Source organism: Danio aesculapii, chromosome 1, assembly GCF_903798145.1.
Source record: "Danio aesculapii chromosome 1, fDanAes4.1, whole genome shotgun sequence".
Taxonomy (NCBI): domain Eukaryota; kingdom Metazoa; phylum Chordata; class Actinopteri; order Cypriniformes; family Danionidae; genus Danio; species Danio aesculapii.
In genome coordinates, this window is record NC_079435.1 from 48,885,409 (window position 1) to 48,911,436 (window position 26,028).

At 35.1% G+C, this 26,028-nt stretch overlaps 1 protein-coding gene across 3 annotated transcripts in view; it reads right to left on the reverse strand.

The window, feature by feature from the left end:
* gne (glucosamine (UDP-N-acetyl)-2-epimerase/N-acetylmannosamine kinase) overlaps positions 1-26,028 on the reverse strand; it is a 43,399-nt gene that overhangs the window by 2,998 nt on the left and 14,373 nt on the right. For all 3 annotated transcript variants that reach the window (XM_056461758.1, XM_056461749.1, XM_056461740.1), the window contains 8 exons: positions 25,559-25,767; positions 17,089-17,543; positions 12,785-12,937; positions 8,732-8,944; positions 8,496-8,583; positions 5,587-5,797; positions 2,357-2,486; positions 307-528 (listed from right to left, as the gene is read on the reverse strand). In XM_056461758.1, the coding sequence (XP_056317733.1) occupies positions 307-528; positions 2,357-2,486; positions 5,587-5,797; positions 8,496-8,583; positions 8,732-8,944; positions 12,785-12,937; positions 17,089-17,543; positions 25,559-25,749 (1,663 nt within the window). In that variant the 5' untranslated portion in view covers positions 25,750-25,767. The remainder of the gene's footprint in view (positions 1-306; positions 529-2,356; positions 2,487-5,586; positions 5,798-8,495; positions 8,584-8,731; positions 8,945-12,784; positions 12,938-17,088; positions 17,544-25,558; positions 25,768-26,028) is intronic.

The following is a 26,028-nucleotide window of genomic DNA, read 5'->3' on the forward strand; positions in this document are numbered from 1 at the left end:
TAATTTAACAAATATCAACATTGTACTCAGATGCATAAATCTAAAGAAACTGAAAATGGTCTCTCAATGGTTATATAGCAGTATATTCTCAATTATTTACTTACTATATCTCAATTTTATTGACTTTATTTAATTAATACATACAGATACATAAAGACATTGATGCCGAAAAAAACAGTCAAGTTACGTGGCTGCTGAACAAAAAGTTAAGCTTGGATGTTTGGGGTATAACTTTAAATCCACTGTCATTCATGTTTTTTTATGTGCAACGATGCATAAAAAGTAGAGCTTAAAAAGGGAACGAACCGGTTCCAGTGATAATGGTAACAAAGTTCTCCACGCCTTTGCCATGGCCAAACTTCCTCTCAGCCAGGGCAGCGCAGTTCCCATCATTATCGACCCACACGGGCAGATGAAGGGCGCTGGAGAGGGGCGTGCGGATGTCAACCGAACTCCACTCCTTTATTAGCTTGGTGGAGTGAAGAACAACGCCATCCTGAGGGTTCACACGGCCCCCCGTGCTCACACCTGAAACAGACAAAAAAACAGCATTAATGAGAAAGTAAATGTATCGACGGATATGGCAGAAAAGCAGACATCATCATTTATTTTATTTAATGTCATGTCAGCAACAATGGCATTTTACAATACGATAACACTGTGGCTATTTCATGATATGATACAATTTGGCTATTTTACGATACGATACACTTTGGCTATGTTATGATACAGTTATTTTATGATATGATACAATTTGGCTATTTACGATACACTGTGGCTATTTTATGATATGATACAATATGGCTATTTTACGATACGATACACTGTGGCTATTTTACAATACAGCTATTTTATGATATGATACAATATGGCTATTTTACGATATGATACACTTTGGCTATGTTTTGATACAGCTATTTTATGATATGATACAATATGGCTATTTTACGATACGATACACTGTGGCTATGTTATGATACAGCTATTTTATGATATGATACAATATGGCTATTTTACGATATGATACACTTTGGCTATGTTATGATACAGCTATTTTATGACATGATACAATTTGGCTATTTACGATACGATACACTGTGGCTATTTTATGATATGATACAATATGGCTATTTAACGATACACTGTGGCTATTTTATGATGTGATACAATATGGCTATTTAACGATATGATACACTGTGGCTATTTTACAATACAGCTATTTTATGATATGATACAATATGGCTATTTTACGTGTGACACTGTGGCTATTTTATGATACGGCTATTTCATGATATGATACAATATGGCTATTTTACGATACAATACATTGTGGCTATTTTATGATACGATACAATAAGGCTATTATACGATACGATACAATACGGCTATTTCGCGATACGATACAATACATTAAGGCTAATTTAAGATACGATACAACACAGCTATTTTACGATACAATGCAATACGACTATTTTACGATACAATACAATACAGCTACTTTACGATACAATAAAATATGGCTATTTCACGTCATGGTACAATCCAGCTATTTTACGATTCAAAACAACACATTACAATATGGCTATTTATGATACAATACAGCTATTTTATGATTTGAAACAACATAATACAATACGGCTATTTATGATACAATACAATACGGCTATTTTACGATACAATATAGCTATTTTACGATATGATAGAATACGGCTATTTACGACAGGATACACTACAGCACAATACAATACGACTATTTTATGATACAATACTATATGATACAACTTCATTTTCAGACTTAAATTTTTTTTGCATAGTTACGAGCTGTTTACAAACAAATAAGACAATGCAAGTAGATAGACAAAAAAATACAATAATTAAAACAGTTAATTAAAAATAAATACAATAAAATCCAGACAAATAAATACATAAATTTAAATATGTTTTTTACGTAAATACATGTGATAAAGATTATATAATTTTTCCAGTTAAAACTTAACAAATAACTCTCCGAGTGAGTTCATTTCATCAAAAAAACTTCTGCAGTAAAAAGCGGAACAGTCCACATATAATACTTTTTACAGAAAGAGGAATTTAGCATAACAAACATTGAGTAGAGTCTGTTCAACATGACATCAGGTAAAAATCACTTGATCAAATCTCATCTTAAAAGGTATTAGGTTTGGTTTGAAATTTCAGGGTGAACTTCATACAATTTATTATTCATCCATGTATCCCATTCCTTTTGCCACTTGTTTAAAATGTAACCATTGATGATAGGTCTGATCTATGAGGGAGGAATTGTTTCTCTGTTTACTTCTTAAACAGAAGTTTAAAGCATGGTCAAGAGCAGACATACCCACACCCAGGATCCTACAGTTGAGGTGAACGGCGTCTGCCATGGCCTGTTTACACATGGTCAGAATCAGCTCTATCCTCTCCTCAAACGTCTTGGGATTTAACTGTACATACTTCTTGACCACTTTACCCTGAAACACAAATGCACATCGTCAATATATTTTAAAGCTGCTCTATATGCGTTTTTGACGCTACTAATGCATAAAACTACCATAAAATGCTTGCAGATATTTAAGAAACATTGTAGCATACACTCAAAAAATTACTGTTATTGTAAACACAACTCTTGAGGGTTTTTTGGGACAACTTAATTGCTTTGTGTTCAATCCACTTCAATTAGCAAAATTAAGTTAATTTGTGTTGGGACAACATAAAAGAATTGTGTGGAACTCAGCATTTTTTTACAGTGTACTTGTCCATTTGAAAAGCAATACAAAAATCAGTTATTCTCCTTTGAAAATGTGCATTCAGTGTCAGACTGTCTGTCTTTGTTTTTGTCTGTGCAACTCCGCCTACTGCCAAGTTTATATTGGAACCCTGGGTTACATTCATGCCTCAATATATGCAGGTGCTGCCAAAAATGTCATCTCCACAAAACGGTAGCAGCCTCCAAAATAAGACACTGATTTATAAAAATCCCCATGAGGTAGTTTTTAATTAGCATTAATATAAATATAATAAATGTAAATTTGATCTAAGCAGCTTGCATTGTAAGGATCAACAATGAGGCATGCTCACTGCTTGTGTCGTCAATCTGGCAACCCGTTTTTGCATCAAAGAAGCCGGGTGAAAAAAACCCTCTCCTATATTTTGAAATTGGACTGTAATACCTAGTTCAACCACTCAATCCGACGTACTACCCCTTTAAGCCTTGAACAGACCAAGGCCATTTACACAGGTACATTTTTTTTTTTATAAACTGAGTTTTCCCTGCTTTCATTAAAAAGAAAAAAAAACGCACCCCAAACCAACAGGGTTCATACCAAATGGGGAATTAAGCAATTTTGTGAGTAAATTGCATACGTAAATTGCATAAGTTAATGTGAACGTGAGAACAGAGGCGCAATACCATCCTGTGGTCGAACAATGCGGAATACGCAATGCGTTAGCCGAGAACGTTCGAAATTTGCCTCATTCGCTTCTTCTGAATTTGATGTGAACCCAGCCGTTTTGGCCAATAAGAAAGGAGACAACAGTGAGCACACTGACGTCATGAGGCAAAAACTCCGATAGTAGTGTCCACATGACCATGCTGTACCTGGAGTTCCGGAAAATCTTCACCTTGGTCGGACGTGGTCGTGGTTTGAGCCCCCAGATACGCGTTTATATTCATATATCCATTAATATGGATATACATTTTTGTGTGGACAAAAAAAAAGTGCCCAAAAACTGATTTCACCTCACGTCTGGACCAAAAAGCTCTGCGAAAACATGCCAGCTGAAAGAAGAATGTATGTTCTGTGCCTGCTCTAGACGCTGTATCTTTCCATACCCACAGGGGGCGGTATTCTGTATAGTCATTCCACAAAGGGAAACCAGAACTAGTTCTGCACATAAACAAACCGCAATCAAAGCAGCATTTAAGTACCATTTCCACAGTAATTCTTGCTCACTACCAGGGATTTGCAAATCGTTAGCATTTTTTTAAAAATACTCTGAAATGACATCCGGCTTTTTTGTGTTCTGTTGTGACTTGCATCGTTTGCTTAGTTTCGTCACTTCAGCTTTTGTTCTCTCCCTCTCATTGGCTGCTGTCTATTTTTGACAGGCTGTTTTGGTTTTAATATCTAGCATTGGCTCTAAAACAGACAGTGGATATTTTTTCCATGTAAAATAATTTGGTCAATTTGGAGAAACACTGTAAAGAGAGTAAAATAAAGAGTCCAAAAGTATGCATTTAAATAGGCCAATGCTTCATCCATCAGCAAATATTGAAAGTGAAGCACATCAAATGGCTTTTCCGTCAGTTTGCAGTGCAAGAACTCTTGTTTGCTGATTGCACAATCTTTCTGATCAAACAGTTCATGTCTAACGAATGAAATACTGACATATCCTGCAGCATAAAACAAGCACACATGCGTGTCCACGTCACATTCAGGCAAACACTCACATCCTGGCATAAGCAAACACAGATGTTGAGAACTTTCCACATCTCAGAGTTCACGTCTGCACTTTCACTGGTGAATTATTACATCATCATATCATATGTGCTTCTGTATAAACCTTTTTCTTCGTTGCTGCATGAAGGCCGCCATAGCGGCCAGCGTCTTCCGCTAGAATGCTAAGAACTTCCGTTTACAGCGTTTACAACTGGTAAATCTTGATCTGAAAATGGTTGTCAATATCGTTTTGAGTGGCTTGCGGAGTGTTTTTGTGATGCACAACTTTGATTTTGAAAGATGTGTGTTAAAGCTGTTATGCTTCTGTCAGATGTGGTTCAAGCGTGAGAGAAAAACTTTCTCCTAATTCAGTGTCTGCCGTCAGATCAGATGCTGAAATACAGCGTCAGTTCAGACCTGTCAGCTGTTATACTGTACTCCGCAGCACTTCAATGCACACACACAAACAACACCTCACTGCATTATAAAGAGCAAGCCATATTACTGGCATGAATCTAGCAGGTATTTAAGCCATGCAATTTCCAAAAATTACTAATAAAAGTCTGTTACTGATACTATTCTGGCTGATTTGCTTGTTGATTCTAACCGGGAGCAGTTCTTTTTCATGTAGTTAGTTTTTGTTGTGTAGTACTTCTATTGTTGTGTAGTTTTTCTAACATTGCAAAACGGCACTTTGTGACATTTATTAAATCAATTGTGTTAGTGAGACAGTACAGGCTACGTGTGTGTCAAACATTTTGGTGAATTACACATGTTTGGGTTGGTCACATTTGAAAAGAAGAGAAAATATTCACTTTAGCGATGATGAGGCTTCATTTAAACGGCACAAGATGTCGTCTGACAACGAGGGAAAAATACCTCGCAGCAGTTGTTTTCTATCATATTAGATCACATTTTTAAAATGATCAGTCCAGGAGGTGGCGCTGATCGACAACAGGATTAGTTCAAAGACGTTAAAAGCAAGTAAAATAGATTAAAACTATCGTTTCAAAGCTGTCCAAATGTGACCGTTTATACACATCAGCTGCCCTCCCGAAGTTCTTAGCATTCTCCTTGCGCATACACGCAAAGCATAATGGGTAATTTTCCGTTCTAACAAAAAGGTCTATACCTTCATGCTGACGATGCCGACGCGCAGGTTTGTTCCACCCAGGTCGACAGAAAGTGCGCTCTGGGTCTCCAGAATGTGGTCAATGTCTTGCGAGATGCACTCCTTCACTGGAGGGAAACAGAACTTCTTCTGCAGAGGCTCTGAGAGGTCGATGGTCTGCAGGAACTTTAAGATGCGCTGGACTGCATTTCCATCTCCATAGATCTTGGAGCTTGCAGATAAAGATGGAACATACATGACAAGTTTAGAGTCTGAGGTATTAAAGAGACTTCCATCAAAATCAAAAGAGTTTTATTGACTGACCATTTGAAATCTGAGTAGAGATATTATAAAAATGACATTTAAAATATACAAAAGCAAAAAATTAAATATATAGTGGTCCCTCATTAATTGTAGGAGTTACGTTCTAAAAATAAGCTGCAATATTTGAAATACGCAAAGTACTCAGCTTTATTTTTTTAATTACTATCGTTGTTTTAAAGCTGTAAAACTGAATGTAATGAACCAAAGACTCATTTTCTCTGTAATGGCGCCCTACAGCTGCGTAATTTCTATCTCATTTAGCATGTCTAGAACTTTTTGTGTGATGGATAGCATCTTCCACTGCCTTTTGGTGTTTATAGGGGAGAAAACTTGCAAACATACAGTCCAGCACTTCAGAGTCGCACTGCTAGCGATTGAAGATTTATGTAAATTTGGAAAGCTGAACACATTCTGTACTGTACAGGAGACACGGCATGAAGGAGATTAATTGACAATGGTCTATAGCCTAAATCGATACTTTCCACTGACTGGTACGGTTCAGTACGCTTTTTCCACTGTCAAAAGGGACCTAAAAGTGAACTGTACTGCACCACTTTTTGGGCACCCTTTCCAAAGGGTACCTAAGCCCAACAAAAAGGTACCAAAAGGCGGAGCTAGACGTGCAGCTGAACGCTATTGGTTTACAGAGAAGTGTCACTGCCAGAAGCAGGAGAATGAACACAAAGGAACCGCCATGTTTTAAATACACAGTCCAGACATTACACTGTAATAATATATACATATAATAACAAGCCGTAGTCGACCTGAGCTCAAACAAACCTTGTCGTCATCTTGATTAACAGTCACAAAGCCAAGAAGAACAAAATCTGCAGTGTCCTGTTGTTGTTTTACGAGCCCGTCTAAAAGTGCGTGCGGTTTCACTTTCTCCAGAGAGCTCACCGCGTGTCTATATCTGAAATTACGAACTTCTTGAGCTCATATTAATAAGGTGTGCGTGATTACTGAAGCGCTTCTGACATCTGATTCTTTCAGAAAGGGATAAATGCGAGAGTGAAGCGCGAAAAAACAGGAGAAGCCCGAAAAAGCAAATCATGCTTTCTGCAACATAAAACATGAACAAACTGCCATGTTTATCTATTATCATCACCCTTTGGACTACTATGAACTCGGGAATGCAGAATTACTTTCTAACAGAGGTTACATGTGCTGGTGAAGATTAAAGACACATATGAGAGGTTTGCACTGACTGTGGGCTATATGTTGTGTGTTGTTTTTGTACCCAAATAAGGACTAAATGTTTACAGTGTGTAGTTTTTCTGTAATTGATAACAAATCTGAGTGTGTAAGGGTCTGTATGTGTTCCTATACGTTTCATTTATATATTTATTACATATAATTGCAGACATTACAGTAGGCTATATCATTAACCTGCAGTTATAATTAAATCATGTTAATAGAAAGGTTAGTGATGAACATATATACACAAGTATTTTTGTGTATAAAGCATTTGTTTTTTGAGAAGTGCTTCTCATATGATGTGTGAACGACCTGTACAGCTTTACTGTGACATTTCCTCGAGTAAAAATGACATCATCTGAAACTTTCTGTCGTACACCATGCCCACCAAAAGGGTACACTTTTGGCAGTGGAAACGCAAGCCTGATAAAGGTGGCCCATATCGACGAGGCCTGAACCGATACATTTGAGACACAAAATTATGGTGGACTCTACAATCTTTTATTTGACACAAAAAATATATATATTTTAATCATTTTAATTGAACAATATAATTAAAGTTTAAAGTGTACATCAATTCATATTTTATATATTTCTTTTGATCATTGTTTGTTAGCATGAGTTTAAGATTTGCATAATGCAATTAACATTACATTAGCTTACCACAAACCTGTGTAAAGGCTGTCATCAAAATCAGGGAACACCTGTTTTCTAGGGTTAGGGTTTGTGACTACGTTTACATGGAAATCAGTGACACAATTATTTGACATTATGGCACCCGGTTTCAGTACCCAACTCTAATCAGGACACAGAACACAATGTGCTAGTAAAAAAAAAAAAAAAGCCAAATTGCACTAAAAAAATCTGAGACCGCAAAAGGCGAAATGCGTTATAGTGAGGGACCACTGCAATGTAAAATTTAACTGAAAATTAAATTTTTTTTATTCAAAATATTATAATCCAATAGTATATAAATAATACTAAAATAACACTGATTAGAATGATTTTTTAGGGGCTTAAAAAGTTTAAACTTAAATATAAAAATAAGAAACGTTTAAAAGATTAAAAAACTAAATAAATCAAAATCAAAAACAATTACTAAAAATCTAAAAATACTGAAACAAAGCTAAAGATGAAACAAAGCGAACAAAGAAAAACATTAAAACAAAATCCTCAAATAAATGATATCTGAATACAATAAAAGCTAAACAAAAATTAAATACAAAAAGAAAAAAAAAAACAAAGAAACCTGTACAACATCCACAAATCTTAATATTAAAATATTGACCCATACAAGTACATAAATAATTCTAAAATAACGTTGATTTTTAACTGATATTTAATGTATGCAGATACAAGTATTTTTAAGTACAAATGTAAAAAATGCTTAAGAATAATAAAAATATTACCAGGGGTAGCGTTTCCCAAACTGCAGCTCGAGGGCATGATAGATTTTATTATGAGTGTCTGCGTCTCGCACATGTAGAACATTTTCCCCTATAATAAAAACACATACATTGGTAAAACAGATTCATAAACATTTACTGTATTACTGTTCATTCAAGACAAAAATCACAAAACACTATCTTCATATGCCTGAATTTCTCTCTAAGCATTGACAGGTAATATTTGTGACCATTCTGACCCGTTTCTCGACCCGTCTGTCGAGTGCCCAGGTTTATGACAGGTGTCCCGAACGCTCCGGCTTCCCGAACTCCACAGCTGCTGTTCCCGATCATGCAGCCTGCGTGAGCCACCAGCTGGATGAACTGATCGAACGGTACGTGCTTTACTGCGCGAAAGTTCTGATGCTGCTCGATTCCCTTCCGCCTCATCACACGGACCATCTCCTTACTGCCTGCAGGACACAAACACAGAGCAGTGTGCCATTAACAGCACAATATTAACAACTACTATATTCAGAGAGGTTTTGACAGAAAATCTGAGATTGTGAGAGTACATTTTGGGGATTAATAATAAAGAATATATAAACAAATTTAGTTGAAATCCAAATTATTACAATTTAAAGACTTAATTAGTTTAATTGGGTTAACTTGGCTTTCTCTGGAAAACTCGAGTCACCAAACATATTTAGAAATTGAAAGATCAGTAATTAAACTCAAGCAAAATATTGCAAAAAAAAATACAACCTACATAAATTTCAACTAAATTGTTCAATTTTTTGCTTCACTTGATTTTTCCTCTTTTATAAATTTGTATTTAATATTTTTCTACAACATATAAATTTGGGTGTACTAGTTTTTGGACTGTTATCGTAAGTTATTTTGTTAGATAAGCTCCAGGTTGGGCTTCAGTACTGACTAATCTATTGTACATGCACAAATATAATATTGTATAACTTCCTATTAAAATATGAATTTAAAAGATGAATCTGTGAGACGTTAAACTTTTTCATTTTTGACTTTGTGTGTGTGAGAGACACATACATCCGATAGATACAGTCTTTCATATAGGCAACTATTAAAATAAATTTAAAAAAAATGCTATTTGAAAGCTAACATTAAATAAAATATGAATATTGATATAGCTAAGACAAAATAAAAAATAAATATTAGATGAACAAAACATGAAAAACAAGAACAACATATAAAAAGAACGTCAACAATAAAATAAGTTAGTCAAGTTTAATTGACATTAAAGGTTAAGTTTTAAAAGAAGAAATTAATATTTACAACAATCCCACTGATTTCTAAAACCTAAATTAAAAGTAAAATGAAAACTAAAGAATACCAAAAAAACTAAATATATTAAAGATATTTCAATAGTACATAAAAGTTAAAAAAATAAATAATAGTACAATAACAGTAACATAATTACTAATTAACACACATTTATGTTACATGTAAAAAGTTGGCTAATAATAATAATACTAGAAAGTTATTACATGAGAGCGTTTGACTGTCTATTTAACAGATTTTTTTACATTTTTAGGAGCACTGAGAGTTTAACTTTGGATAAAACTCAGCACTCATAAAAGACTGTCCAATGAAAGTGAATGAAGAACAAATACCAGTAAACTGTCACTACATGAAGCACAGCAAACACAAAACAAAGAATTATGTTTGAATTGTCGTCACTCATTGACAAATTATCATATTACTTATTAATACTAATGTACTGCAGATATTCTCTCATAACATTTAAAGCTCCTCACGGTCAAGTGGAAACACAGCTATGCGTTTTCAACGGATCACTTTATTTTCAGGTGCATAAAAACAGCATGGCTAACAGACGGCCTCGGCGTCAGTGCCCTTGTGATGTTTAGACTGATGGTGTTTCTGTAAACAGACTGGAGTTTTTTTTTTAAAGCAAGACAAAACAGCTCTGCTTTGACTGCTTCTCCAGTAGCGTCTACCTGTCATTAACTAACACTCAAAACAAACCATAACTGTGTAGTCTATCTCTGGAATCCTTGCTTAAGTTATCTTCTAACTCACGGATGATAAAGTGGCTGAGGGTCATGTGTAGCTTATCAATGGGAGAAAAACACACAGACACACACACTCAGGGCAGAAGACAGTACATTACAGCCTATAGGGCACTTTGGGTGCAGGTGCAGGGGCTTTTTTATTAAATATATATTTGCAGCCTAAACTAACTGCTTTCTCAAAACAAATGGCAGTTGCTTTAATTTTTGTGTTTTACTGCGAACAGAGTTCCCACTCTTTTATGAAGAACAGATTCAAGGACTTTTTAAAGCACTGTTGATTTTAAGTCAAGCACCGTTGTAATTCCCACCCACAGCATATACAGTAAGGATACACAATTCTGGCTACAATGATAATCACGATTTTTTTTTTCTTAAAATCAAGATCACGATTTTCTCACGATTCTGTAGATGTAAAATAAAGGTTAATATAAGTAGGCTATTATTATTGTTATTCTAAAACATATGGTAAAATAACAATAATATGAGGCCTATGTGTAGGTCTACTGTTGGTTCACAATGCTAAATTTTGTATAGACTTAGAATGGTGGACCTGAATAGACAGTCCTGGTCATTAATGCACAGTAAAATTATTACATCAGAATACAACTGTTCATAATTCTGAGGTTGAATTATTATGTTTGAGACATATGCTTGTCATTAGGCCATTTTTTTCACTGGTAAAACGAGACATTTGTCATTATCAGATTCTCTCTTGCATTATATTTAACAATATTTAGACTCGATATACTGACCGCGTAAACGTTCAATAAAATAAAGCCCCATGTAGCCCCATGAAAGTCCTTACTCTGTCTAACACTTCATCTACAATTAATATTGACGTTCAAATATCAGAGTAATGATGATGTTTTGAACATGTCATTTTCAAAAATTAATAAAATTTGTAGAATTCAATGCTGTTAATCGTTGTTGGGGGGAACACATTACAAGTTACACAAATTATGTATTAATACTACTTTTCTACGTAACAAGTAACGCATTACTTGAAAAAAAATAAGTTAATTTGAGTTACTTTTTTGAAGAATTACTTTTTAGTTTAATTAATTAGCTTTAAAAAAATTGCTGAATTAAATTAGTCACAGTGAACCACGTAGTCAATGAGAGAATGTGTTGCTTATTTTGAATGCATTGAAGAAAAGGTAAACAGGATTGTCTCAATGTACAATAGCAAACGCATTGCTTTAAACTTTCCTTAATCTGTTTATATGGCATGTATAGCTCAGGGGTCAGAACGTTTTCAGATAACATTATCCTAAAATATTATTTTTTGATGTGTTTTTTAAAGGTAAATAAAGATGTAGGTTATAAAGTGACTTGACAGAACTCCTTTATTAAAAAAAGAAAGAAAAAAGTTATCAGTAATTAAAAGTAATGCAAAAGTAACTCAAAATAACTCAAAAGTCACGTAACGCATTACCACGAAAAGTAACTAAGTAACGCAACTAGTTAATTTTTGGGAGTAACTCAATATTGCCATGCTTTACCATCAAAAGTAACTTTCCCAACACTCCTGGTAATATTCAAACATGGATTCTGAAATACTGATAAAATGTACATTACGGCCTCCAGCATTTGATCTGTTCATACAACTTTTGAATAAAACAATACTAATGGAACAATTTATATACTACTTAAGAAACAAGGGGGATGTCTTTAAAAAAAGATGGACCTCTGACCACCTCTGATGTATTACATAAAAACTGTGACTTTACTCAATCACAGCAGGACTTTGTTGTTACGTTTACTCAGATTTTTGCATTCTCTGCTTTTTATTATTAGATTTTTATGACTTCTGCTACTATACTTTTTTTGTATGTTTACGTTAATTAAAAAAGTGGATTATTTTGACAAAGTTCTTGTAAAAGATTTAAATTTTAGTATTTTAAATTAAGATTTCCTCATTTTTTTCCATTCTGTTTCTGACAGCCGCACAATACAATTGTTGAAATAACACCATCACAAATCATTTCAAATTTAATTCAAGCACTTTCCAGGACCCATATTTGTTTTTAAGTATTTTCCAGGGATTGAATCCATATGCCTGAAATTCAAGTACCTTCAAGAAGTGTGAAAATCCTGTGTGAAAATACACAAAAATCTCGTATTCTCGCTCGTATCACGTATAAATGTAGATTCAATGGACTTGCAAAATCCTGGAGGGACTTTAAAAAAAAAAGAACCTCATAGAGAAATTAATAAAAACAAAAAAAAACGAGAGCAAGAGCTGACCTGCGTCAATATTCGGGAAGAGAATGAGAGTTTTCTTGTTGAAGGAGACGAGTGCATCCAGCATTAACTCGTAGATCTTGATGGAGTTCTTGATGTCTGTGGTAACAGGATGCTGGAGGGCTACAATATAGTCCTGTTCCTTCACGTCATCCCCTATTTAGCAAAAAAAACAAAAAAAACATACACATTAGGTCTATGTCTACATCTGGGTATTAAGATGTGGTTTTGTAAATCCAATCATAAGTGGACAATGCTTTTAACCATTTACAGAGATGGTGCTTTGTAGAGTAAACTCTCCTGTGGAGTAAAGTGCATTCAAACAGCCCACTCTTCTCCGTCTACTGACCTAAATGTTAAATATTATGCAATGTATTGCTGAGGCCTGTTAATCTGAATGAATTGAAACTTTGTCATCTCTAGAATCATTAGCTTGGTGCCATTAAAGGTGCAATAGAAAGGGAAACTGTATAAACCTAGTCATAGCTAAAACATGACATTGCATGAGCCCTGAACTCCATTGTTTCCTCGTTCTTTTGTATCTAGCTTGAGCAAATCTAGCTTGAGCAAAAGGCCTCAGAAAAATTGGTTGACTGAATCACTGATTGTTGTCACACTTGAGATCATTAATAAGCACGCCCCCAAGAGCATCTGATTGGCCACAATATTTCCTAGTGACATTACAACAGTGACAAAAATCCCTGCGTTCCAAGTTTAACCCAGCTTATTATATATCCTATTTTTATTATATGTAGGACTCTTATTTAAAAAAAAAAAGAGGCAGCCATTAGGAAACTATGGGTAAGGCAACAGACATCTCATTACCAGAACACAAAATATGGAAAGACAGATTATACGTTAACTCATAGCCACCCAGTACATTTTATGGCACCTTTAAAGGTAAAAAATATATATATTGTAAAAAGCACAATGTTCTCGTACCAGTTCTAATTCTAACACAAAACCACAGTGCTAGCTACTCATATGCAAATTCCAAAAGCTTACTTCGTACTATTAAGCATCCTCTCATGTTCACCTATATGATCAGTATATACCTATATGATTAGTATGCAATGATCCAAATCAGAATGCCATTTCTTTGCCTCAATCTGCTTGTTAAGTGTGACGTCACACGAAGCAGCTTCCGGGTCTAAGCGCTTTAACAAACTGTATTGGGAGTCTCATCAAATGGTAATAATAAACGTTTACAAAGCGATGTTATACTTTCGAAAATCACGATCGGAATATATATCCATGCCTAATATCCGATGTCCAAAAAGTGTTTTTTTTTATAAATTGTTAAAATGTTGGTATTTGTGATGCAGCAAGGCCAGATCCTGATTTGTACAATATGATTTTATATAAAATTCACTTTAATGTGTGTTGTGACTAAAAAGCGGTCATAAACGATTATTTTCTCAATGGTCTCTACGCCTAGATAGAGTTTAAGAGCCACGGATAAACTTCTGGTGAAAGCTTAATGTAAAGCTTAATGTAAATATTTTCAATTTCACAAGGTTGTTTTTACAGCATCGATGTTGTAATGTAATAACACTACATTCAGTTAAATTGATTTAAGCATTTATTTAGCTGTTCAAGCATAATACAAGATGTAAGACCGTTGTAACCACTAGCGCCGTCAGTGGCAGGCTAGCACAGAAATTCCATTGAAAATACTGAGGTAAAATATTTTTAAGACATGCCAAGGGGAAATGTAATTTAATGCAGTGCTTCTTGTCCAATCTAATACCCACTTCATATCGTATATCTAACAGGCAGTGAAGATTGCCGATTTTTGAAGAAATCAGACCTTAAACGTGACAATTTTGTAATGGAAAGACCTTATGCGGAAAAACCACAAGCCGTTGTAATGCCTGGCTGAAAATTAAAAGTCTGTGTGCATATAGCCCATTCAAATGAGTAGTGGCTCGGATCCGGATAACAAATGGATTCGATGCCCCTCAAATCCATGAACTGGAGTAGAGGACTGGAAACTTGCTTCTTTTTATTAAAGCAATAGTTCAGTCAAAAATGAAAACACTCTCATTTAAATCAATGTTTACTTTTTCCAAACCAGTTTGAGTTCTTTTTTTTCTGTTGAAAACAAATGAAGATAAACTGAAGAATGTTGGAAACCTGTAACCACTGACTTCCACAGTATTTGTTTTTCCAACTATCAACATACCTGCTTTTGTGAAAAAAAAACTGAACTGGTTTGGAACAAGTAAATGGTGATTCAATGCCTGAATATATAGTTATTGTTAGATTTAAAGATTTATTTTTAGCAATATTCAACAGTTATTTAGCGTCACCCACTATTTAAAAATCAGTTCAGACACTTCTTTCAGGCAAGGGTACTTTTTTAAAAAAAGCATTGATTTGAAAAGGATTGGCAAAAAAAATCCACAAAAATACAAAAACAAAGGATATCCAACCCTAGTTGAAAGAAGACACGTTGGATTCAAACAATAAGTGTAAAAGGAAAGGTGTGTCCCTCAACTGCATGTAATAGAGTGAAGGAACTATGACGTCAATTTGTGTGCAAAAACCTTAAAGTGTGTTAGCATTTTAGCAGTTCTGGTTCCCTCATCCCAAAGTAAATGTTTTTTTTTAAATGGCATTTCGGTTTAATCGCTTAAATAAGGTCTGTGGCTAACACAAACTCAAGATACTTTCACGTTTTATTCTACGACTTAAAAGACATTAGTTACATCACACTCTTGATTTTTTAAAATCAGTTACGCTTCTGTAAAAAGACAGTTGTTATGAAGTTGCTAAATGGGACTACAGGCGGTGTCAGAGACATACGTCACTGAGCTGAGCTGGTCTTGAACGCAGCTCGCTTGCGTTGGGCATTTGCATTTGTGTGTTAAGTATTTTCATTAATTTTTTTTATTATAGTTTGTAGTATTTTCCTAATTGAAAATTCATAGCGTGTGTAGATAATGCCTTCGCCTGTAAAAACAGATTAATTTGTTGATCATTTATTTTAATTAAATGATGTTACAAAGATACTGCTTACCAGTGCAGCCGGTCTCTTTCCAGCTCTCAGGAATGCAAACGTGTGAATATATGTGTAAAAAATACATACATATTAACTGTCATTTTAATGTGTTCAACTAGTTTTTCATTGTTTACACATTTAACTCTTTCATAACTGCAGTATTTATGCTCCTCCTTAAAATTAAAAGCATATGTGACTGTATGAGCTGCTTTTCGCTGTACTTCATGACACAAAAACAATACTGAATGTTCTGTGTCCATGATAGAACTTGCAGGAATATAGACTTGTCCCTCACACCTCACCTTAAGGTAAGCGAGCTGTGTGCACGCGAGCGATACACTTATTTAAATACGTCTTATGATAATACTATATAGGCACATTTATACATACAGTTTTAATACTTTTACAACATCTGCAAAGTAAAACAAAATGTATTTCTTATGTCAAAAACTATTCAAAACGCACGTATACAGATGTGTTTTTGCGTATTTATTTGTTTATAATATATCATGGATTATAATATAACAAGCCGAAAGATTAAATCTTTGTTATGGACCATATTTCTAAAAATAAGCTTAAAAAGTTGCCTGTTGCAGGATGGCTGACGTCACAGGTAAGCGCCCTGAATGCACTACAGTCCGTTTATAGCCTAATGTTGGCTTTTCAATTCTTGCATTTGTATTTAAGATCCAAAAGGGCTAAAAGGTGTATTTCCGTGTGAGGATTATCCGGTTGGACAAAACGTGTAAGTGTAATGAACTGTGTTTGAAAACAGAGCTTATAATTAGCAATCTTCAAAAATCCTATGGGAAAATCCTATAGGGACTTTATCGAGGGAACCAGTTTTATGCTAGCAGCCAATTAGCCTACAAGGTGACGTCATAGCTCCTTCACTCTATTAAATCAACCAAAACAGCAAGTTTTAGTAGAGCCAGAGATCATTCGTTATGATCAAACATAAAATTAGCATGAAACAGAAGTTGTCCTCTATATGTATATTTTGATCTATATTTGAGTGAAATGGTCTCTTGAACATGATAAAAGTGTGAGGAGGGACTTGATATTGTCTATCAGGGATAGGTTTGATCACTGAATTACTGTTGTTTGCTATAGGTGGATCTTGACAAGTTGACCATTAAACATGCCATCAAAGAATATATACATAGAGGTAGATAGATCGATAGATCGATAGATAGATCGATAGATCGATAGATCGATAGATAGATAGATAGATAGATAGATAGATAGATAGATAGATAGATAGATAGATAGATAGATAGATAGATTCCATTCATCTACATACCGATCCATGACTTGATGATGTCAGCATAATCGTCTCGTTTGTAGGCGGAGAGCAGCTTGTCGTACGATGGGCAGCCGGCCAATAAGATGCGAGAGTGATCTTCGCACATGGAGATGAGGTGTCTCTCGGCAGAGAGCGTGCAGACGGCGTGGTAGTGTGCCAGTTTGGAGATGGCGTGACGAATGGAGTCGTCAATGGTTCCACTCACTTCTCCACCTTCCAGATGCAATATCCGAATGTTCATCAGAGCCGCCGCCGTCGCCAAAGCCAAAGCATCGAAACGGTCGCCGTGAACCAGCAGAATGTCGGGCGCGAGACGTTGGAGGACATCGGGAAGCTTGACGAGCGCCAGACCGACAGACTCCACCATGGCAGCCTCGTCCTCACCGCGAACGATGGTGTGCAACTTGGAGCCGATGTCAAAGTCATCCTGCTCAATCATACGGAACGTGTTTCTGGGAAAGAGAAAGGCACATCATGATTAAATAGGACAAGGCACCAACTAACCATTATTTTGAGGATTAATAAATTTAAGAACAATCAACAGATTGAAAGAGATCTATACCGCCTCTTTTTACAAGATGTAAAATAGGTCTCTGATGTGCTTACTAGAGTGTGTGAGGTTTTGGCTCAAAATACCACACAAATAAGTCTTTATAACTCATTGAGTCTGCCCCTTTTAGGCTTTAATCCTAATTGTGTCATTTTGGTGTCTGTCGCTTTAAATTCAAATGAGATTGTGCTTGTTTCAAAAGAAGGTGGAGCTATAAATGCATGTGTGTCAGCATAGTGGCAGATTCAAAAACAAGACTAATGTCCTATGCTAATAAGGGAGAGATTGTCACTAATAGGCTGGGCTTTCCCCCTCTGATGACATATACAAAGATAAAACGTCAATCAAAATCTTTCAGCATACTGTTTTTAGAAAGTGTGAATCAGGGATGCTCGGTATCGGCCGATAATCCCATTTAATGACTCGATCGGTACTTGCTCATCTGGCAGATCTCATGGACTAATCGCAAGTGTTTGATTGAGTTTACAAGCAAAGGAAGATGCATGTGTGCACCTGGGTTATACATAAAGCAGCTAAACACGTGAGGTAAATAATACCTGCTAAACATACACACAGATGCGGTGTGACCTCGTATATACAGTTTATTGGTGCGACGCGTCCACTGATTTACTCTGTCACAACCATTGCATATTCAATGTTTTGAGCTGCTGTGACACGAGCAGAGCGATCAACCACTATCTAGTCTCTCATTAAACCGTATGACCTCTCCTAAAGGAATCTCTTGCATATTTGCGGCTCTGTGACGGTCTCAAATTAGCTAAAATACCCCACAAATCATAGCATCGAGAGTGTATGAGCAAGAAAACAGATCATGTATGTTTAAGGGATTATATGCCACATTCTTCATTTATTTTCTTAGGCAAGTTGAAATCTCCACTTAAGTATCATACTTGGAGAGAAAATGTACTTTGTGCATTATACAGCTTGAAGCATCAGAATTGGTAATCAATATCAGCCGATTGCCATGACCAAGAATCAGTACTCTGTATCGGCTGCAAAAATCCTGATTGGATCATCAGGATTACCCTAGTGTGAATATAAAAAATAAAATTGACACATTTTTACCATTACAAGCTGGTTATATTTACAGACTGTTGCCACACAATATGTGTTTTTCCATAATAGGTCCCCTTTAATTGATTATTTGAATGAAACTAATAACATTTTTTTAACACAATGTGATACATTTTCTTTTATTAACAATGTTTTTAATATGAATGTTTTCATAAATATGCTGTTATTCTCAATGTCTGATGAAGGTTGTGAGACTGAAAAGTCCCATTTAACTTAATAAATCGTTCAGCAAGTATTAATAGTGTGTGGGATGGCTTGGGTTTTTATTCGTACACTTTGACAAGTTGATTTTTCCTACTATAATTGCTTAAGGTGTGTTGAGTTTGAGTTAAATGATACGTTATTTACAAAAATAAATTATTCCATATCTTGCTCTTACAAAATGGTCAACTTACAACACTCACATTATCAAATTAAAGGGACAGTTCACCCCAAAAATTACCTCGGCCTTTACTTGCTCCAAACCTATTTAAGTTTCTTTGTCTGATATTTTTTTTAAAATACTGGTATCCATTGATTTCCATAGTAAGTTTCTATGGGGAGTTGAAGGGTGCCAGCAACCACCATTCTTCAAAATATCAGATAAAGAAACTTAAATAGGTTTGGAACAAGGCAGAGGTAATTTTTGGAAGAAAGAAGAAACTCATAAATGTTCAAAACCACGTGAGGGAGAATAAATCATGAGGTTATTTTAATTTTGTTGGGTAAAATAAGCCTTTATATATGATGGAAAATTAATTCAAAGCTGTTTTTAATTAAAATTTGTATTACTTGGTTCTGTAAGGTTCTCCGATTGGTCAATTTTCTGTACAGCATTATGGGTAATGTAGTTTTTCTGCATGAATCCCACAATTAAACATGATTGTTTTAATTATAAACAGATATTTAAATCAAAAACAGATAACCAAAGCACAACCTTTAAGTTAATCATTCATTATTCGGAAGAATTTATAATCCATAAATGGAAGTCAAATTACATTTAGGATTACCGACATTCTTTACAATATCTTTCCTCACACTTTATTTTAAGGCACAACTCCAGCAAATAATAAACCGTCACTTCTGGCTCAAACTGCTTAGTTATTGAGGTAGTAGTTGGGTTTAGGTAGGATTGGGAATATGCAATACAATCCTGCAGAAAATGTACTTTAAGAATGTTAATAAAAAGCCAATATCTTAAAAATAGGCAGGTAATAAACCACTGGTTAATAGTGAGAATTGCGAGAATTGTTGTTTGAGTCACCATATCATCTTTTAAGTTCGACAGGAGAATTCAATTCAAACAAGCAGGTTTTTTTTAGCTGAACTGTCAAAACGTCATCTATTTGCTCTCGTCTGAAACTGGTGCATTAAAAGCATGAAGAATACCCCATATAGAGTCACAGCAGCTACAGAGAAAGACACAAACAACCTGCAGAGCTAACTTGTCAATGCATTTTAACAAAAGATATGAGGAATAAAAATCTGCCACCCCATAACAATTTACATTGCTCACCTCAAAACATCTTTAATGCCTGCAGTACTTAAGATGTAGAAAACCAAGTTGGTACAGAGCACTCATCCCATTAACTCTAAAAGAAAATATCTTTGCTCGCCATAGGTAATGTCAAGTTTCACTGACCAATGGAGGAGCAAAGGCTGGTTTGGCTTCAGTGATGAAACACAATGACTTCTGGTCACCGAGAGAGCCAAACTCCCACTGTCAAGAGCCGCATACCAACATTTCCAAGGCAACGGTGAGAAATAGTGCTGAATCATGTAATGAATCTCTCAAACCCAGAGGCAGACAGTGTTACTGGAAACGACTTCGCTTGTTTGTTTTACATTACTGCTGTGAGACGTTATGAACTTACAGACAGAACAGATCAGACTGTTCACAGATAAATGAAAACTCAGTCAACATTACAAACTTGTATAAACGACTGTCTTCTTTCACACAGAAACTAAATTATTAAGCGTCTGACCCTAATCCTAACCTTAACTATATTGACCATTTCAACTGTCCTTACAATATATATGAATATAAGCTATTAATACTGGTAAAGCAACTGTGGTGCCATATAGCGAGCAACAGTCAGGGTAAAACGGATGAAAAAAAATGTGGAATTATTATTATGATGTTTTATAATAACTGGCAAACATGTAAACATAGACCTGGTGTGATCTCTGAGGTTGTTATTCAATTGTATATTGATATGCTGAAATCATCTGTTCGCATTAATTCAACTTCTTGTTTTAAAACATTTATTTTTAACACTAAAATTAGTTTAGAAATACCAATAATCATAGAGTCCCAGCAAGTAAACGTGCCTTTAGCTCCACCCACTCCTCTCAAGCGTAGTAAATATTAAATAAAACTCCACATTCATACTCTACCTTCTTAAAATATATATATATTTTATATTATTATTTTATTTTTAATCTATTTTAAGATCATTTTTATAGGATTATTGCAAGAATGTCGATGTGGTAAAAAAATGGTACCTAATAGTTTATCTTGTTTAAAAAAATGTGAAATTCTCAATAAAACATATCAGTTAGTTTGGCATAATTTTACATTAGACATATTTAATAGTAAATAAAGGTAAATATAGCTCAATTGTTCTAAATATTATAATTTGGGGAATTATGTCTGTCACCTCAAATTCCTCAAGTGTCAAGATGGTGTATCCACCATTTATTGAGCCATTTTGTTAATATTGTGCACAAGACCGTGAGACAGGAAATTGTATCACAGAGAAGGACTCTTGATAAGACTAACTGCTGCATGCAATGGTTATTAACTCTCTTTAAAATGTGAGATTCTTTGACCTTTTAGGGTATGGTCAGCTATTCTTAGATATGCATATCAAATGGTAAGACCCCAGGAATGCACTGATAATTGATCATTATTATAAAAATAAGTATTATATTTAAAAATTTTATCTGAAATATTCCCACCAAGCCCATGTGCTTACATAGATGTTGATGATAATAATAATCAAAATTGATTTTAAGTTGAAATGTCAAGCGGTGTAACTGGTTACACCATATGACTCCTAGTACATGTCTTTCTGTTGGGGGTCAATTTAGTCAAATATCATTAGTTCATGATGCTAATAAAAAATGCAGTATAAATTAATCTACTATTTGGAACTATTTGTGTTCATAGTGTTGGATTATTTATTTATTTTTTTTTGAGAGAGTGGCACTTAATCCACAACCTTACTATTAAAGCTCTGTAAACCTAGGATAAAATAATTATACTGCACAACATGAATGTTTTTTTAAATGTTAATCCATGTTTCTACTCATCTAATATATTGAACACACTCTCTTATTCACACACACACTAATACACTATGGCCAATTTAGTTTTTCAAATTCACCTATAGCGCAAGTCTTTGGACTGTTGGGGAAACTGGAGTTCCCAAAGGAAACCCACACAAACTCCACACAGGAAGGCCCCCATCTAGGACTCGAACCAGCAACCTTTTTGCTGTGAGGCAACTGTGCTTACTACTTTGCCACTATACCACCCTCCTGTGAATTTCTTATTCTTTTTCGAATATCTGGTTATTCTAAGGGATGTTTAACAAAGCAAGGAAATGTTCACAGTAGTTTGTATACAGTATATATTTCTTCTTGAGAAAGTCTTATTTCTTTTAGTTTGGATAGAATAAAAGCAGTTTTTTTAAACGTTAAAAATTTGAGTTTATGCACTCGAATTAAATTGACAAAACATAAACATACTGTGAAAATTTTCTTGCTCTGTTAAACATAATTTTAGAAATATTTAAAAAAGAAAAAAATAAATAATCACTGGGGGGCTAATAATTCTGACTTCAACTGCATATATATTTTAGTGGCTAATTGGAGTGCATAATTTTAATGCTGCATTTATACCAGACGCAAATGAAGCGTCTAGCGCGAGTGATTTACATGTTAAGTCAATGCAAAAACGCGAATAGACATCCTGCGGTGCGATTTGCGCAAATGAAGAGCCGGGAGTTCATCACTTTGTGCGTTTGAAAAATCTAAACTTGCTCGAGTTGAGTAATCTGAACTTCAGGGTACATTTGTGCCACGTTAACCAATTATGAGCTTGGTCTTGTAGGGGAGTGATTATGACATTAGTGGCTGTTGTTGTCCCAAGTGGAAATCCTCTTGCCGGCACCGGACAACAGCTCATCAAACTGAGCTCGGCCCATACGAACTAGCCACTAAATCAAAAAATTACGAACTGCCGTGAGATTGTGTTGACTGATTTTTAAATGTGATTTTGGCAAGATATTTTCATCATTACAGACACTAAGCAGACACTAGATAGACATTGACCAATGTTCACATACTTTCTATTTATTGCTTCGAAGCATTATTTTTTTGGTTCAGTTTTATAATGTTATGATTGCGAAAACACATAATAGCTGGTTGGTAGTATTTTTACAGAGCTTTTAAGGCTTTAACAAAGACATTTAGGGGGAAAGAAATGGGGAAAAAAAATCCTAAACTGGTGCTAATAAAGAAAAGTTGGCCACTAATGCACTCTAGAGCTAAAAAAAAAAAAAGATCAATTGAACCCATAAAAATCATCAGATTTTAATGAGAAAACAGATTTCTAAACCTGAAGATGCACAGTATATTCTTACAATGCAAATATCTTAAGCATGTAAATAGTTATTTTTTTGGAAGTTGGGATTTTCCCTGACTTTTTAGAAAGTAGATAAGAGCACAGAATATCAGAAAAATGTGAAAGTGCTCATGAAATCTGAACCCATGCACCTTTAGACTAATATAAACATAATTATAAAACCAGAATTACCACTGCACAAGGTAAATGATGTTGCTGTAGCCACATCATATTTATCCACACAGTAATCGCAAATAGATCCAACAATTATTTTGTTTACAGCGTGTATTTGACACAGTTAACATGACAGTTTAATGACGGTTTTTACACTTAATTCCTAATATGCAAACTGCAATGTTAGTAAAAGGTTTTCTAATTGGTGCTGATATTTTCTTTACTGTTTCCAAAAGTAAAATACACACTTATTTTTTTAAATTTTGTACATTTTACAAAAAGTTCTGTGAATGTGTGAGACTTTGGCCACTACAGGGAAATAAAGAGGAAAAATATCACAGCGAAATAAAGAAAGTCTGCATAAAGCAACACATTGTTTATTTTTTTAAACCATTTTAAGGTCAATATTATTAGCCCCCTTAGACAATTTTATTTGATTGTCTGCAGAACAAACCACTGTAATACAATGATTGCCCTAATTTGCATAATTAACCTAATTAACATAATTAAACCTTTAAATGTCACTTTAAGCTGATTACTAGTATCTTGAAAAATATCTCGTCAAATATTATTTACTGTCATCATGGCACATAAAATAAAGATAAAATAAATCAGTTAATAAAAATTAGTTCTTGTTTAGAAATGTGCTGAAAAAAATCTTGAAAAAATAAATATACATGGGGCTAATAAGTCTGACTTCAACTATACATCAGTATATTTTGTGAGTGTACAGTGGACACTCCTATTTTAACGACTTCTATATATCCCTTTTTACCTGCCCGACAAGACCATAAACGTTACAGATAAGCAACAATTCATTAACATACATACACATATCCTCTGTGACCCGACACACTTCAAGTCAAGTAATTCAACACATGGACCAAATATCTGTTCCATTGCACTGAATAAATAAAAACTGTTTTGACGATAACTGCTACAACACGCAATTTACCTTTTCAAAATATACACAGAAAATGAGTTCTACTTATTAAAACGAGTAGAAAGATGTGCCCCAACACTGGGTACATTCAAATCAAGACTTAACACAGCTGTGCCTTTACTGAATGAACACTATGCTAAGTCCGACAGATCGCACTATTATGTCTTTCTTTTCATTTTCATTCCTTTAAAGCCTGTTTTAACACATTTTACTCTGGTTTTAATCTGTTTTTAAATATTTTTAATTCTATTTTATTTTATTCTTGTTTATGTAAAGCAATTTGAATTACCACTGTGTATTAAATGTGCTATATAAATAAGCTTGACTTGCCTTGAAAAACAATTCTTAAGGATTTTATGGGGCCAACTTAATTGTTTTATGTTCAATCCACTTAAATTTGGTAAAACAACAAACTTAGGGCGTACTCACACTATGCTATCCGAACCGTGCCGAGGCCTGTTTCCCGCATCGTTTGAGAAGTGCGAGTGCTCTGAATCGGGCTCAGGCGCAGTTCAATTGGCTAGCCCTGGCCCGGTTGGAAGAGGTGTGCCAGAGCGCGGCTCACTTGAGCCCGACACGTGACTTTTAAGGGACTGTTTCATATGGATTTATTAATCATTCTTACTGATTAATGAACTCAAACTGTCGTAGATTATTAAAGACGCAAACCCCTCACAGCACGACAGCTGCACCTTTAGCAAAACCCCTAATTCCAGCACCACGAGGACTGTACGGTTGTTTGGCTAATCTGTTCAGCGAAATATTTGACTGCGTGTCACCGCATCCCAAACAGCTAAAACGATTTTACTAAAGAAATCCTCACTGTGTTGATCTAAAGCGTTTACTGAACAGCACATCATCTGTGACGTAGCGCGCTCAGGCCCGAATGTAATGTGAGTGCGGGCCGTCGGGGGAGACGGGAGGGGGGACAAGCGTGCTTCAGCTTGGTTCAAGGCAACTGTACATAGTGTGAGTACACCCTTAACTGATTTGTGTTGGGAAAACATGAAGGAATTGTGTGGAACCCGGCATTTTTTACAGTGTGCAGATTTGTTAAAGAGATGACGCAACTTCAATTCTGCTCAAGCTTTCTTACCCGTAATCGTCAATGAGATGTGAACCCAGCACCACCACCTCCAGGTCAAAAATGTCCGGGTGAGATTTGATGCCGAACATGATGGGTGCCAGTTTGGAGTAGTCCGCTCGGTTGCAAGTGGCCACGCATACGCGAAGTCTTTCTTTCTTTGGCTTCTCCGACCGCTCCATCTTCTCCTGCGCTCGTTGCATCCTCAGATAGTAAAGCTCCTAAATGAGAAACACGATTAGAAATATAAACCCTGCTTTGAGTTGATTTAAAATAAAGAACTAGTGCGAATTAATCCCTGCTAGAAGAACATAACAGAGAGCTTTACTCTTTTAGAAATTTTTATAAACAATTTGGAATTTTTATTCAGTGCCTTCCTGTTGCTACAGGATACGGTCCCCGATATGTTTGCTTATTTATTTATTTATTTATTGTCACATCAGCAACTTCAAGATCAATATTAGGGCTGCACGATTTTGGAA